The sequence below is a fragment of the Oncorhynchus tshawytscha genome, linkage group LG08, assembly GCF_018296145.1.
Source record: "Oncorhynchus tshawytscha isolate Ot180627B linkage group LG08, Otsh_v2.0, whole genome shotgun sequence".
Taxonomy (NCBI): domain Eukaryota; kingdom Metazoa; phylum Chordata; class Actinopteri; order Salmoniformes; family Salmonidae; genus Oncorhynchus; species Oncorhynchus tshawytscha.
In genome coordinates this window covers 54,945,836-54,963,744 of record NC_056436.1, presented here as the reverse complement: position 1 = coordinate 54,963,744, position 17,909 = coordinate 54,945,836, and the positions used below count along the sequence as shown (strand labels likewise).

The 17,909-nt window shown below is 41.7% G+C and overlaps 1 protein-coding gene across 1 annotated transcript in view; it reads left to right on the top strand.

Annotated features, from left to right (window-relative positions):
* LOC112256312 (gamma-aminobutyric acid receptor subunit alpha-2) overlaps positions 1 to 16,973 on the top strand; it is a 57,376-nt gene extending 40,403 nt beyond the window's left edge. Inside the window, exon 10 of the mRNA XM_024429472.2 lies at positions 16,112 to 16,973. Within this exon, the coding sequence (XP_024285240.1) occupies positions 16,112 to 16,420 (309 nt within the window). The 3' untranslated portion in view covers positions 16,421 to 16,973. The remainder of the gene's footprint in view (positions 1 to 16,111) is intronic.
* The last annotated feature ends 936 nt before the right edge of the window (positions 16,974 to 17,909 follow it).

The window sequence follows — 17,909 nt, the reverse complement described above, 5'->3', positions numbered from 1 at the left end:
CTCATCACGGTATTTTTGTGCATTCAAATTGCCATCGATAAAATGCAATTGTGTTTGTTGTCCGTAACTTATGCCTGCCCATACTATAACCCTAACGCCACCATGGGGCACTGTTCACAACGTTGACATCAACAAACAACACCATACAGTTGAAGTTGGAAGTTTACACACACTTAGGTTGGAGTCATTAAAACTCATTTTTCAACCACTCCACAAATTTCTTGTTAACAAACTACAGTTTTGGCAATTCAGTTAAGACATCTATTTGTGCATGACACAAGTAAATTTTCCAACAATTGTTTACATTATTTCACTTATAATTCACTGTATCACTGTGGATGTATTTCAAGGCCTACCTTCAAACTCAGTGCCTCTTTGCTAGACATCATGGGAAAATCAAAAGAAATCAGCCAAGACCTCAGCAAAATAAATGGTAGACTTCCACAAGTCTGGTTCATCCTTGGGAGCAATTTCCAAACACCTGAAGGTACCACATTCATCTGTACAAACAATAGTACGCAAGTATAAACACCATGGGACCACGCAGCCGTCATACCGCTCAGGAAGGAGATAACGTTCTGTCTCCTAGAGATGAACGTACTTTGGTGCGAAAAGTGCAAATCAATCGCAGAACAACAGCAAAGGACCTTGTGAAGATGCTGGAGGAAACAGGTACAAAAGTATTTATATACACAGTAAAACGAGTCCTATATCGACATAACCTGAAAGGCCATTCAGCAAGGAAGAAGCCATTGCTCCAAATCCACCATAAAAAAAACAGACTACGGTTTGCAACTGCACATGGGGACAAAGATCATACTTTTTGGAGATATGTCCTCTGGTCTGATGAAACAAAAATAGAACTGTTTGACCATAATGACCATCGTTATGTTTGGAGAAAAAAGGGGGAGGCTTGCAAGCTGAAGAACACCATCCTAATCGTGATGCTCGGGAGTGGCAGCATCATGTTGTGGGGGTGCTTTGCTGCAGGAGGGACTGGTGCACTTCACAAAATAGATGGCATCATGAGAAAGGAAAATTATGTGGATATATTGAACCAATATCTCAAGACATCAGTAGCCTAGTGGTTGGAGCGTTGGACTAGTAACCGGAAGGTTGCAAGTTCATACCCCCGAGCTGACAAGGTACAAATCTGTCGTTCTGCCCCTGAACAGAGAGTTAACCCACTGTTCCTAGGCCGTCATTGAAAATAAGAATTTGTTCTTTACTGACCTGCCTAGTTAAATAAAAATAAAAAAGGAAGTTAAAGCATGGTTGCAAATGGGTCTTCCAAATGGTCAATGACCCCAGGCATACTTCCAAAGTTGTGGCAAAATGGCTTAAGGACAATAAAGTCAAGGTATTGGAGTGGCCATCACAAAGCCCTGACCTCAATCCCATAGAAAATTTGTGAGTAGAACTGAAGAAGCATGTGCGAATAAGGAGGCCTACAAACCTGATTCAGTTTCACCAGCTCTGTCAGGAGGAATGGGCCAAAATTCATCCAATTTATTGTGGGAAGCTAGTGCTAGGCTACCCGATACATTTGACCCAAATTAAACAATTTAAAGGCAATGCTACCAAATACTAATTGAGTGTATGTAAACTTCTGACCCACTGGGAATGTGATGAAAGAAATAAAATCTGAAATAAAACATTCTCTCTACTATTATTCTGACATTTCACATTCTTAAAATAAAGTGGTGATCCTAACTGACCAAAAACAGGTATTTTGTACTGGGATTAAATGTCAGGGATTGTGAAAACTGAGTTTAAATGTATTTGGCTAAGGTGTATGTAAACATCCAACTTCAACTGTACATGTGGTCTGTAGTTGTGAGGCCGGTTGGCTCAACGTTTTTTAAATTTAAGCTTTATTTAACTAGGCAAGTCCGTTAAGAACAAATTCTTATTGACAATGACAGCCTATCCCGGCCAAACCCTAACCCGGACGATGCTTGGCCAATTGTGCGCCGCGCTATGGGACTCCCAATCACGGCCGGTTGAGATACAGCCTGGAATCAAACCAGGGTCTGTAGTGATGCCTCTAGCACTGAGATACAGTGCCTTAGACCGCTGTGCCACTCAGTGTTGGAGGTGACTTATGGTAGAAAAATGAATGTTAAATTCTCTGGCAACAGGTCTGGTGTACATTCCTGCAAGTCAGCATGCCAATTGGACGCTTCCTCTAAACTTGAGACATATGTGGTTCTTGATATGCCACTCCTGTCAGATGGATGGGTTATCTTGGCAAAGGAGCATTGCTCACTAACAGGGATGTAAACAAATTAGGGCTGACCCCATTTAGTCCACCGGTCGATAGGCTGTTGGTCGACCGAGATTTCTTTAGTTGAGTAGTCGCAATTTATTTTTTTTTTTAATGGTGCACAAGACACCTGTCTGATTCACACCTGTCTCAGTGGACTAATCCATTGCGGAGGCCACGGGGATGGCACTGTCATCACTCTAAAACATGTGATACAGAAATTGTATATGGTTGTATTATGTAAAAAACTAATGGTGCAACACTAATAAATCTAATATTATTTTATTACAAATAAGCTTTATCCCGCGTTGGATATGGTCGCTGTCCGCGGTTCTGAAACATAGTCTTCAGTCCACCGTAGAATTGGCGCCTTTCCCTATGTTGCTATGTGCATAATAGCTAAATTAACCAGCATATTGGGATTGAGGCAACAATGTGGCAGAGGCAACTGCAGTAGAGACGAGGGAACAGCCCTTGCTTTAACCCCTATTCGGGCGGGATTTGATTTACTGGGAGTGGTCAGGTAATGCAATTATGTGCACAAGCGCAAAACACCACATCTGTCATTGTAGTCACGTCCGAATCTGCCATGTCGGTAATTTGTACATGGCAGGAGCGTAACAATTCCAGCCAGAATAACCTACAGTTTTTTGGGGTGAACTCCAAGGTCCTCTGATAATACCAGTACCGTGCGAATCGACATCCCTATGTTTTGAGAGAAATATTGGAGTTTGATGCTCATGATTTGAGCAAGAAAACAATAACTGATTCGATAAATTGAACGAAGTGAATGTTTTTGTTCATATATTTTGTGGGTGTGAATTGAATATTGCCAAATGCATCAATAATTTTTGCGCCTATTTAATGTAACCCCTTGCTGTTAATACATTGCAAACAGCATACACTTGCGCCCAATAGCCTTAAAACGCATCTCAAATGCAAGTGCACTGTTTAGCTCACATCTGAAGGTTGGGAGGCATTTGGGACGTATACTACGGATTGCTAAAATATCCTAATGATTATGATCACACTTTCTCAATTCAAATGTTATGGCAACACTACACCAAAGATGGATCGGTATGGTTTAGAAACTTGGGAACCAAGTTCAAGTTATCAGTGTAGCCCTGCTATTGCCTGGACTTGTTCAAATATTTTCACGGTGAGAAAATAACTTCCAGGCTTCCGTCATAACTGTCAATTCCTTGGGGGAAAAAATGAAGAATTGCTGTTTGTAAAAAAACTAATCCCGTCCGAATCGTCCTCTGGAATAACGGACGTCTGGGGTAATAAATACATAACCAACGTTCTTTAGTAATTCTAGTCCCATGCGAATAGGGCTTAGCCTGTCTAAGAAAATTGAGGAGAGAGCAAACCCCAATTTAATTAGGTCTGTAAACAATAGCCTAACTGTTAAATGTGCCTGGATTTATAAATCATCCATATATATATATCTACAGAAATAAGACAGATCTTGCTTATGTTGCCTGTTTGAGTGTTTGTTTAATAGCCTGCTGATTCCGTGAGCACCAACCCTCAAGCAACTGAAAAATGTCAGATAAAGCTATTTCACAGATTTGGCTGTTTTTAATCTTTGTTATGCTGTAATAAAGGCTTTAGAATTGTTTTCCATTAGAACAGACTGGAATAATTTATAATGCATTTAGTGTTGTTTACACTGTTACAAACAGGCAGAAAAAAATATATTGTAATCTAACAGCACCTGTTTCTTATACATATGCACGCAACTCTCACTCTTATACCCTCCTTTTTCTTGATCTCCTTATTTTGTTATTATTACAATTATTCTTATGATCATCATTATAACAATAAGTAATGTCGCTATCATTAGTAGGCTTTGTATGGTTTCCTTGTATAACCACCATTGAGCTGTAGGCCCAAGTGCACCTTACCGTGTCCTATATTTCAAAATATAGGCTAGTTTGTCATAACCAATTTATTGATGTGATTATGATATGCTATAGGTCAGGCCCTATTGGTCACATGCATACGATGCTTACATGTTTCACGTAGAGAGAGCAAGGGTTGAGGGAATAGGGAATGTTTTTCCGAATGTTTTTTTTGGTAACAGAACTTTTCAGTCAGAAACAAGTAAGAAACTAAATGGATGAAATTATGTTGCAGCTTCAGCGCAGACAGCGCAATAAAACACTTGCTGCGTACTCCCGTACGGACTCAGGAGAAGCGAAGGTCAAGAGCCATACGTCCTCAGAAAACACGACCACGCCAAGCCACATTGCTTCTTTGCACAATGCTCGCTTAACCTGAAGCCAACCGCAACGTGTCGGAGGAAACACTGTACACCTGGCGACAGTGTAAGTGTGCATGTGCCTGTCCCACCACAGGAGTTGCTAGAGGGCGATGGAACAAGAACATCCCGGCCGGCCAAACCCTCCCCTAACCCAGACAACGCTGGGTCAATTGTGCGCCGCCTCATGGGTCTACTGGTCAAGGGCAGCTGCGACATCGGGCTCTTTCTTGAGTCTTTTGGGTCTTAATTATTTAATCAAACAGTGTGCTTCAAGCATCAAACAAGCTCAGTGCATATGTAGTTGGTTTTATTCAAACACATAGGGTATGTCTGTCTATATATGGAAAAACAAGTTTAAACATTTCAACCAAGATTTTTGTTGTTATTGGGGACAGCTCTAAAACATATGCACATCCCTGTTAGTGAGTATTTCTCCTTTGCCAAGATAATCCATCCACCTGACAGGTGTGGCATATCAAGAAGCTGATTAAACAGCATGATCATTGCAAAGGTGCACTGTGTGCTGGGGGACAATAAAAGGCCACTAAAATGTGCAGTTTCATCACACAACACAATGCCACAGATGTCTCAAGTTGAGGGAGTGTGCAATTGGCATGCTGACTGCAGGAATGTCCACCAGAGCTTTTGCCAGAGAAAATGTCCCAGTCCAACCGGCCTCGCAACGGCAGACCCCGTTTAACCACACCAGCCCTGGAACTCCACATCCGGCTTCTTCACCTGCGGGATCGTCTGAGACTACCCACCCTGACAGCTGATGAAACTGTGGGTTTCAACCGAAAAATGTCTGAACAAACTGTCAGAAACTGTCTCAGGGAAGCTTATCTGCGTGCTCGTCGTCCTCACCAGGGTCTTGACCTGACAGCAGTTCAGTATCGTAACCAACTTCAGTGGGCAAATGCTCACCTGTGATGGACACTGGCATGCTGGAGAAGTGTGCTCTTCACAGATGACTGGTGAGTTAAGCTATGGGCAGTCATAAGCTACGGACAATGAACACAATTGCATTTTAGCGATAACGATTTGAATGCACAGAGATACCATGACGAGATCCTAAGGCCCATTGTCATGCCATTCATCCGCCGCCATCACCTCATGTTTCAGCGTGATAATGCACAGCCCCATGTCGCAAGGATCTGTACACAAGTCCTGGAAGCTGAAAATGTCCCAGTTCTTCCATGACCTGTGTCATGTATTTGGCATTATTAAAGTGAAGACTAATTATTATTACGTGATTAAACTAATCATGTAAATGCAATTAACTAGGAAGTTGGGGCACCAAGGAAAATCTTCAGATTACAAAGTTATAATTTTCCTAATATAACTTTTCAGATATTTTAACATTTGATCAATTAGTCATCTAATTAATTAATTCTTCTTTACCTCACGTTAGTCTTATTCCAAACGTCGTAAATTGTTGGTTATCTGCACGAACCCAGTCTTTGCTATGAATCATCCATACATCAATTGTCTTAATCATTTATTTCCTAACTAACTAAATATCACAGAAATGCATAAACAAACAAACAAACAGTAGGTATGGTTACAAGGAAATTATAGGGGATGTGCCCTAGTGGGCTAAACCGGTATGGCGGCTTGGTAGACAAAAGGACTGAGAAGGACGCAAAAGACAAAACACACTACACAGTTGATAATTATAATAATTGAAATGCTCATCCTTTGCACATGAACGCTCACTCATTTGGGAATAATTGCAATCAATATATATATATTTATGCTCAGTGTGTCATCGTGATCTCTGTTGGAATCGTCCTTTTCTGTTGGAAAGTTCATCCGAGATTCTCTCCGTGTCCCTGGAGTCTTTGGTTGAAATGGATACTTCAGAGTAACATTCAGAAATGTTCTTATAGAGTAGATGTTTCGGCTGTTGTTGGTCTTCGCATTCAGTCGACATAAATTCTAGCTGCAGACTAGTAATTAGTATCGAAGATTTGCTCTTATTCTGTCGGTATCAATAGTCTCAGAGTTTAACAACCATTACAAACTTAGCTTATACTGAAGGTACGCATGGTCTCTACTCAAACCTTAAGCCTTTCGGTAATCGAGGTGCGCTTGGTCTCTATTCAAACCTTAGCCCTCTCGGTAATCGAGGTGCGCTTGGTCTCTATTCAAACCTTAGCCCTCTCGGTAATCGAGGTGCGCTTGGTCTCTATTCAAACCTTAGCCCTCTCGGTAATCGAGGTACGCTTGGTCTAAAGGGAATTCCTCCAGGTGGGGGTTATATTCGTAACAGTAGAAAGGGGCTGTCCCTCGACGCCAGATCAATGTCTGTGGTCATGGGGCGGGCCAATGATTTAGTTCAACTTTAAAGGGAATTGGATTCTCTTTCATTAAACAGTTTAAAATCACATTACATAATTTCACAAATAGTTCCATCTTTACTCATTCATTTTATACAATAATTAGATACATGCCTCAGAATGGAGGCCCCTGTATAAACAGAGTTATGGTAATGTGGCTGTATTGTCTTTCCTGAGGTCACAATCATAAAACAAAATTAACCAGTCGTAGCTGGATTCTCCACCGACCATTTCCACATTCTCCAAAACATGGATATTGTTCAGTTCTCAAGTTCTGTGAGATAGAAGAAGTTCCTTTGTTCTACTGTGAACCCTCTCTATACCGCATGGCCGGGGGCGAAGAGAGTCTCAACTCCCCTACCCTTTTTTTAAGGTATCTGTGACCAACAGATGCATATATGTATTCCCAGTCATGTGAATTCCATAGATTATGGCCTAATGAATTCATTTCAACTGCCTGATTCCCTTAAATTAACTGTAACTGTCACGTTGTATAAATGATTGGAGACAGGCGCAGGAATTCGTAATAGGGGGGTTTAATACTCCACCCAAAATATACAACATGCCATGAAAATGCACAGGGACAAAGCCCAAAACAGACACGTATACAAAAACACAGGGTTGTAACCCAAACAAAAGAGCAAGGTCAAACCTCTATTAAATACACGGGACGAGACCCGCAATACACTACATGGGGTGAGACCTATAATAACAAATGCACAACCATACACTGACGAGACCCGTAATAACAAGTGCACAATACACGCAGCGCGAAAGCCGAAATAACAAATCACAGGTACTCACAGACCAAAGGACATGGGATCAATAACCGACCAAACAATGGTGAACAGAGGGCACATACAGTATTTACAATTACTAATCAGGGGGAATGGGAACCAGGTGTGCGTCATGAAACAGTTCAGTGACGCCTAGAGGCCGGTAACTTGGCCCTCCGGAGCTGGTGCACGGAATGAGCAGCAGTACCGGGGGAATCCGTGACAGTAACTCAGTAAAATCTTTTAAATTGATGCATGTTGCCTTTATATTTTTGTATACTCACTTTTTGGGGAAGATGTACACAACTTCATGAGGTGGAAAGCACCAATATCGCCAGGCACCCCTATCTGGAATAACCACACTTTACCTCCAGATGTGACAACACCTTTAAGTGGTGGTTCCAAAGTGGCATCGTTCATTTTGAGCATGTGTATTATGACGGATCTCTAACAATTTGGATTATCCACGGACCGTTTCTTTAAATTCTTACAACTCAGAAATCTTGTTCAAGCGCTTCAACATAATCTGGATTGAACCTAAGACAAACACTGAAAGAAGCTGCTATGCCAGAGAAGTTGATTGCCAAGTTATATCAAGGGTTGATTGAAACTCTACCTGATGGTTCAGAACCTATAAGGGGGAAAAAATGGGAAACAGATCGAAAGGATGAAATTGAGGAGAACCATTGGTCACATATGTTAAAATGTTCATACCTGCCTCTACAACCTAAGACATAAACTCGTGTAATTTAAGATTATTCATAGGATTTACTACACTTCTGCCAGAATGCATATAATGCACCCAGAAATGTCACATCTCTGTTAGAGATGAAATAAGGCACAAAGGAACCCTTTACATGCTGTATGCTGTGGTCCTGTGATAAACTGCCACGATTTTGGGATGATGTATGTGCTATCATTTCATTGTGTCTAGGAATTTATATCCATCCATTTCCACGATTATGTCTGTTGGGAAATGTAAATATTGGTGATCAATATCCGGTAATGTTTTGCTGTAAAAAATAATGTATAGCCATCATATTCACCCTCAATAACAAACTGGAGGACTGAACTAACTAGCTGCATACTGTTGGATTTTGTATGTTATAAATGTAAACAAAAAACAGAATAGTTTGACAAAATTTGGAAAACATATGTTGATCACATTAGGGAATGTGTTTTATTGTGTGTGTTTTGTTTTGTGTTATTTGTGGGGTGCTGTTGGTTTGTGTGGACCATGATAATTCCTTAGTGATGTGGACACAGAGGAACTTGAAGCTCTCCACCCGCTCCACTAGAGCCCTGTCGATGGGGATGAGGGCGTGCTCGGCCCTCTGTTTCCTGTCATCCACAATCAGCTCCTTTGTCTTGCTGATGTTGAGGGGGAGATTGTTGTCCTGGCACCACACCGCCAGGTCACTGACCACCTCCCTATAGGCTGTCTCATTGTCGTCTGTGATCAGGCCAACCACCATCGTATCATCAGCAAACCTAATGATGGTGCTGGAGTCAATCGCAAACACCCAGTCGTGGGTGAACAGGGAGTACAGTAGGGGACTAAGCACGCACTCCTGAGGGCCCCCGTGTTGTGGGTCAGAATGGTGGATGTGTTGTTCCCTATCCTCACCACCTGAGGGCGGCCCGTCAGGAAGTCTAGGATCCAGTTGCAGAGGTGTTCAGTCCGTGTCCTGAGCTTAGTGATGAGCTTGGAGGGCACTATGGTGTTGAATGCTAAGCTATAGTCAATGAACAGCATTCTCACGTAGGTGCTCCTCTTTTCCAGGTGGGAGAGGGCATTGTGGAGTGCAATAAATATTGCATCATCTGTGGATCTGCTGGGGTGGTATGCGAATTGGAGTGGGTCCAGCGTGTCTGGGATGATGGTATTGATGTGAGCCATGACCAGTCTTTCAACGAATTTCATGGCTACATATATACGAGTGCTACGGGGCGACTGTCCTTTAGACAGGTTACCTTGGCATTCTTGGGCACAGGGACTATTGTGGTTTGCTTCAAACATGTACAGTAGGTATTACAGACTGGGTGAGGGAGAGGTTGAAAGTATACTCAGAGTACGCTTTCTGGTAATCCATCTGGCCCCACAGCCTTGTGAATGTTAACCTGTTTAATGGTCTTACATCGGCTACGAAGAACGAGATCATACAGTTGTCCGGAACAGCTAGTGCTCTCATGCATGGTTCAGTGTTGCTTGCCTCGAAGTGAGCATAGAAGGAATTTAGCTCATCTGGTATATCTGATTTAGCTTTGTAATCCGTGATAGTTTGCCAGCCCTGCCACATCAGACAGGTGTCAGAGCCGGCATTGTAGGATTTGATTTTAGTCCTGTATTGATGTTTTGACTGTTTGATGGCTCGTCGGCAGCCTTAGGGGCATTTCTTATAAGCATCCAGATCAGAGTCCCGATCCTTGAAAGCGACAGCTCTAGACTATAGCTCAGTGAGGATGTTGCCTGTAATCCATGGCTTCTGGTTGAGATATGCACGCAGGGTCATTGTGGGGACGATGTTGTCGATGCAGATATTAATGAAGCCGGTGACTGATGTGGTAAACTCGTCAATGTTATCGGATGAATCCCGGAACAAATTCAAGGCTGTGCTAGCGAAACAGTCCTGTAGCTTAGCATCTGCTTCATCGGACCACTTCCATATTGAGCACATCACTGGTACACTGGTACTTCCTGTTTGAGTTACGGCCTGCGGCAGCCATTTCCTTGTGAGGAGGCAGTGTCTATGCAATATCATGTTGTTAAAAGTAGCTAGAGAGGAAATAATGATACGGAAAATATTATCCTACAAGATTCAATCAAGCTACGTTTGGTTCAGTTGCATCCCATTAGAAATGAAAAACTGGCACCTGTCATCATTCCACACTAGTGCTGGCCAAAATATCATATCACAGTATTTTTAAATTTTTTGACGGTATGACTGTATTTTATGGTTTTGAATAATAAAAGTCCTAAATTTGCTTTATGAGTAGTGCGTGACCCTAGGATGGTCATACATTCTAAATGATTTCAATGCGTCTCTCTCCATTCTGATTGTTTTATACTGTTCATTCAACTTTCACCCCCTCCGAAAATCTGAATTTTCATGAATTATGATTATGTATTTTATGCACTCATTTGAGATAATTCCTAGGCCATATTTTTAACCAAATGTTGCAATTGCGATTTGACTTGCAATTTAGATCAAAACACTTGAAACTGTTGGAATCATGGAAAAATAATGATTATTTGAATTCTATAGTTAGAAGATAATAGTGGGCACTTTGAATACAGTATTTGACTTGACAAAGAATAAAAATGCCAGGGAGGAGTTATTGTGACAGGGTAGGACAGGGTTGGTCAGTGTTTCCTAGGGGACCCTATAATCTTTGCTGACATTAAAGCTTCATTTCAAACTCATACCCTCATCCACTTACCCTTGCCTTATGCCCTTGGGGGAATCCCCATCACCATCTTGGACGTCAGTCCAAACGATTAGCCAAAAAAGGGAAGTCCGCAACGTAAGCCCCTCAGCCCTCGTTTTTAATTGGGTTTGCGAGTGTACAATTTTGTTCACTTCGGGGCTTGAAACACCCCATAATTCAATTCGCAATGATTGTACATCCGCTAAGAAAAGTCAGCCGAAACTTAAAACCTCAACGTCAATATGGATAAGTCAACATACAAGTGTAAGTAAAAACTAAATGTAAAAAGGTTAGAAATTGTGCTACTAATGCACATGACGGCATAAACACGTCTCGTAAAATGACGGCACAAACACATCTCGTTTTTGTTTGGTTAGTTTTTGGAAATTGTAGAAATAAAACATTTTCCTTCTTCAGAAGTTCCAGCTAGGCAGGCTAACATTAGTTAGATAATTAATTTGCTAGCTATCATACCGTAGGTGTATATTAATAATTATATAGTTAATATAAGTAGACATGCAATCATAATTGACAGTAGCACATATAAAGCAGCCACAAGCTACCCGTGGCTGAAAACACAATAATCGCAGGATGAACGAGTGACAAATTTCCGGGCAAGGCCGGTCCATTTAAAAATCATTCCTTCCTCCCTTGCCCTTTGCCCTGCAAGTGTATACTCGTCAGACGTCATGATACGTCATCAGAAGTGTCCAGTTAATTTGAGGGCTGAGGGGATAGGGTGTCTTTTAAGTGTTTGGAATGCAACCTAAATGGTTTCTCTTAGCTTCTTCATATTCATGCTATGCCTATTCCTCTTTGATTTAGAAGATACTGTTGCACAAACAACAAGCTGATTTTGGCCTACACCAACACTGGTATCAGGCTGTACAGCTAGCTACATTTTCTCTGACTCAGTAGATTTACTAACCAGCTAGCCAGCCTACTAGCGATTATCATTAGCGGCTAACACGACAATACCAAATAGCTGTTTGCAAATGTAAGAAACATAAACTAATAGTGTAATTATAGAATGCTTGTGGATTTATATTAAGAAGCAAAGTGGAAACATCATCGTAGTCATCAACATTGTTGATTTCCGGGGGACTCCCGGGTGGCGCAGTGGTTAAGGGCGCTGTACTGCAGCGCCAGCTGTGCCATCAGAGACTCTGGGATTGCGCCCAGGCTCTGTCGTAACCGACCGGGAGGTCCGTGGGGCGACGCACAATTGCCCTAGCGTCGTCCGAGTTAGGGAGGGCTTGGCCGGTAGGGATGTCCTTGTCTCATCGCGCACCAGCGACTCCAGTGGCGGGCCGGGCGCAGTGCGCGCTAACCAAGGTTGCCAGGTGCACAGTGTTTCCTCCGACACATTGGTGCGGCTGGCTTCCGGGTTGGATGCGGGTGCGGCTTGGTTGGGTTGTGTATCGGAGGACGCATGACTTTCAAGTTGTAGCGATGAGACAAGATAGTAGCTGCATTACTCCGAATCATCACAGCTAGCTAGCTGCAAACGAGTGGCTACTGTTAGCTAACGCCTCTGTCCCGAAGCAAGCACCAGCTAGCCTTGAGCGACTGTTGACATCCAGTGGAAGCGATAGGAACTGCAAGAAGGTCCCTTAGAAATCTGGATTCCCAATGAAAATCCATTGAAAAGCGAGTGACCTAAAAAACAACAACATTTGAATGGTTTGTCCTCGGGGTTTCGCCTGCTAAATAAGTTCTGTTATACTCACAGACATGATTCAAACAGTTTTAGAAACTTCAGTGTGTTTTCTATCCAAATCGTCTAACAATATGCATATCTTATCTTCTGGGGATGAGTAGCAGGCAGTTGAATTTGGGCAAGCATTTCATCCGGACGTGAAAATACTGCCCCCTGTCACCAAGTTAACAAACCTCCAGACGAGCTTGTCATACAACACTCCTTCTGTGGCCTCCAACTGCTCTTGAATGCAAGCAAAACTAAGGTCATGCTCTACAACCGATCGCTGCCCGCACCTGCCCACATGTCTATCATCACTACTCTGGACAATTCTGACTTGTGAATATGTGGACAACTACAAATACCTAGGTGTCTGGTTAGACTGTAAACTCTCCTTCCAGACTCACATTAAGCATCTCCAATCCAAAATTAAATTTTGAATCAGCTTCCTATTTCACAACAAAGCATCCTTCACTCATTCTGCCAAACATACCCTCGTAAAACTGACTATCCCTACAGATCCTTACTTTGGCGATGTCATTTACAAAATAGACTCCAACACTCTACTCAGCAAATTGGATGTAGTCTATCACAGTGCCATCCGTTTTGTCACCAAAGCCCCACATGCTACCCACCCTCTGTGACCTGTATGCTCTCGTTGGCTGGCCCTCGCTTCATATTCGTTGCCAAACCCACTGGCTCCAGGTCATCTATAAGTCTTTGCTAGGTAAAGCCCCACCTTATCTCAGCTCACTGGTCACCATAGCAGCACCCACTCATAGCACGCGCTCCATGCAGGTATATTTCACTGGTCACCCCCAAAGCCAACTCTTTTTTTGGCCGCCTTTCCTTACAGTTATCTGCTGCCAATGACTGGAACGAATTGCAAAAATCACTGAAGCTGGAGACTTATATCTCCCTCACTAACTTTAAACATCTGCTGTCATAGCAGCTTACCGATCATTGCACCTGTACATAGCCCATCGGTAAATAGTCCACCCAACTACCTCATCCCCATAGTGTTATTTCTTTTTTTGCTCTTTGAACCCCAGTATCTCTACTTGCACATTCATCTTCTATCACTCCAGTGTTTAATTGCTGAAATTGTAATTATTTCACCACTATGGCCTATTTATTGCCTTACCTCCCTAATCTTACTACATTTGCACACACTGTATATAGACTTTTCTATTGTGTTATTGACTGTACGTTTGTTTATCCCATGTGTAACTCTGTGTTGTTTGTGTCGCACTGCTTTTCTCTATCTTGGCCAGGTCGCACTTGTAAATGAGAACTTGTTCTCAACTGGCCTACCTGGTTAAATAAAATAATTAAAAATTAAATTGTTGCATGTGCTGCATTGACCATGCAGACTGAATGCAACACCAAATGCGCTCTTTGAGTGACAGGGGCAGAGCTAGATCTGTGTGGAAAGTGGCATGGAGAGAGAGGAGAGAGAGAGTGGAGAGAGATGGCTCAAGTTATGGAGTAAACTATAAAAATGGACGTAACACAAGGCGTATCACATTTAACAAACCAAACATTCAAATACAGTTATAGAAGGTAAAGTAAAAACCCAACATGGTCCGTGCATCAATACCGGTATATAGTAAAATACAGCATACTTCCCAGCCCTATTAGTTGCACAGATGCTGGTCATCACTTTTTACGATTATTTAATATGTTGTCCAGACAGGCTACTTTAGGAAACTTTCCAAATGGACATAGAGAGAATTAGAGAACTCACTCACTCACACACACACACACACACACACACACCACTAAAAGGACCCATCAATCAATGCACAAATCACATTCCTCCTTTTCTTAAAATATATTTAAAACCTAGGCTCACCTTCAAATCTTGTCTGTAGTCTCTCAGAAAGTAGACCTAGGCTACATTATAGTATAATGCTAATATGATGTAACCTAGAATTTGACAAGTAAAGTTTAAAGGTGGGAGAGAGAGACAGCTATGGTATTGGGCCTACTAGAGACGTTGGTTATGTAATTATTACAGTAGCATGTGCCTTATTCCAGAGGAAGATTTGCACAGGATTAGTTTATTCAAACTGCCCCCTGTAATTCTTCATTTCTTTTCATTCAATTGAGTCTATGACGGAAGCTAGGTGGTTTTTATTCTTGGTGTGAAGATATTTCTACATCGTGTCTTGACAATAAAAGGCTATACTGATCACTCGTGCTTAGCTGCCAAATGTACTGCATAGGTGTCCCTATAGGCCACATATTTCAATTGAGTAAATGTGATCATAATCATTATTTTAGCGATCCACGTTAGACGATGTTCAACTTCAATTCATTGGCACAAAACGTGCGTCAGACAAAAATATTGTTTTGTCTCTGACTGGCATAGAACAGGTAGTGGTCACCTACATTCAATGTAGTAGGTTTAGGCTAGAGCCAATATATGAGCTTACATACGTAGGGTGGATTAATAGCCCAGCCTATGAATTCACTTCTAATTTACACATCTCGGTCTTCACTCTTCTCTTCTTTGCCAGTTCATGCATCTCCACTGGCCTCTCTCTCCATCTTCTCTCTATTCCTCTTATAGCTCCTGAACCAGTAGCCTAGCCCAATGAGTGTCCTAGAAGTAGCAATATAGTTTTGGCCACTTATTTTGAGCAATTCAAATAAATAAATAAATATATATATATTGAACTGGCAGAGAAGTTTGAATGGCGCGAGCTTCTCTGGTATGATGTGATCACATTGGCGGGTGGTAATAATGCAACAAACGCGAATTGTCTGTTCTCTCCGCGCCCAATGTTCATGTTTACAATCCAATGTATAACATCAGAATGCCCAATGTAAGAAGGTTTCCAATCAAATGTATGAATTAAGTTAGAACGTTTGCCTATCAGTCTAATTTCCATAAACGTTGTGATTGGATGACAGCTGGGAGGGTTATCGAATCAGGGTCATATCCTCTGATCTCCTCGAGCTCATTAATGATAGAATGTTCATATTTGACGATTGCAGAAAGGCCAGTCTTATTGTCAAATGACAGGAGTGGCAAGGAGTGGAATGTAATAGCTCAACAGAGATGGCAACCAGGCTATCACATAGTAATTCCCTGCTAAAATGTTGACAGTATGGTGCTCGACAGCACATCCAAGACCCGGCTGGCATTCATTCTGCCACTTCTCTGCATTTAGATTGATGCATTACCCTATCCCAGATCCCATTAATTATTATTAGGAACCTCCCCTGGGTGCATTCATCATCTAGGACTGTCTGGAACACATGCTAGCCAGAAGTGTCAGGTCCGTCTGATGACCGCTAGCTACTAACTTTTGCTCTTTCCCACAGAAAAAAGAGAAGGCCTCCGCCATGAAGAAGAACAACGCGTACGCCGTGGCGGTGGCCAACTATGCACCCAACATCACCAAAGACTCTGGGTTGTCCACCATCGCCAAGGGCAGCGCTCCTGACCCCAACATGGCAGTTGGCAAGGTGTGTGGTAAGGCAGACCCAAAGAAGACTTTCAACAGTGTGAGCAAAATCGATAGGATTTCGAGGATTATGTTCCCGGTCCTGTTTAGCAGCTTCAACTTAGTCTATTGGGCCACATACTTAAACAGAGAACCTTATATAAAGGATATGGTGCGCTCAACCTAGAGGCCCCTCCCTCCTGCATTGTAATATATCCGAATTACGGGACTAAAAGACTTAGCAAATACGACTAGTATCTGCTAACTCTTGGTTCGTTGGTACAAGACAGACAAGCCCTGGATTGCTTTGTGTCCCTCTCTTTCCTGTTTTTTCTACACCACTTTCTGCAGTGCTTTTGGAAACAACTGGCCTTTGTAAATACAGCATAAATGTACAATCATGACTTTTGTGTGTTTTGTGATATAATCAGTGAACAATACATTTATTTCGTGTGCTTATGTTCTGTTGACCATTGATGGCTCCATGTTTGAAAAGTTTATGAAAGGAACCTCGAGATGTTTATTTTAGTCAAAAAGTTTTAGAAATTATTCTTATTTAAAAATATATATATATTTCATCTTATTTATTTTTTATTTTTTTGTGGGTTAAGTATGTAATATTTCTCAGCGACCAGAATTTCTCAATTATGTATAAAGTTCTTTTTCTATACAAGCCAATACAAAAATGTAAATGCTTATGTTTTATTGCAATGTGGTATATTATTTTGTTAAACAAAATATCAACATAAGCAAAACAAACAATGTTTTTTGTGTGTTGATTTACCATACTGTGTAATGATTGATTAATTGATTTTATTTGCCAGTAAAAAACAACATTTACCCACAGTACATACATTTAAAAACATGACAGGGATAACACAAAAAAGTCTGACTTATTTCCATTGTGAAGCCTTAAAATGGAATGGATGAAGGGGTTGTTTGAAGCGTTTGAGGGAGGGTGGGAGCATCAATGATCTCAGTGGAGGGAGAATCATGGTAGCAGACAGGGAAGTCTGACAGTCAGTCAGACACGGACAGGTCCGTAGCCTCAGCCACACATCTCACCGTCTTAGATGTCCTGTGTAGCAATTTGGCTCAGACTAAGTACAGTGCCTTCGGAAAGTATTCAGACCCCTAGACTTTTTCCTAATTTTGTTACATAACAGCCTTATTCTAAAATGGATGAAATAAATAAAAATCCTCAGCAATCTAAACACAATACCCTAAATTGACAAAGAAAAAACATGTTTTTATACATTTTTGTTCATTTATAAAAACTAAAAACAAAAATACCTTATTTACATAAGTATTCAGAACCTTTGCTACGAGATTCAAAATTGAGCTCAGGTGCATCCTGTTTCCATTTATCATCCTTGAGATGTTTCTGCAACTCGATTGGAGTCCACCTGTGATAAATTCAATTGATTGGACATGATTTGGAAAGGCACACACCTGTCTATAAAAGGTCCTACAGTTGACGGTGCATATGCCAAGCGTCACATCTGGAGGAAACCTGGCATCATCCCTACAGTGAAGTATAGTGACAGCATCATGCTGTGAGGATGTTTTTCAGCGGCAGGGACTGGGAGACTAGTCAGGATCGAGAGAAAGATGAACGGAGCAAAGTACAGAGAGATCCTTGATGAAAACCTGCTCCAGAGCGCCCAGGACCTCAG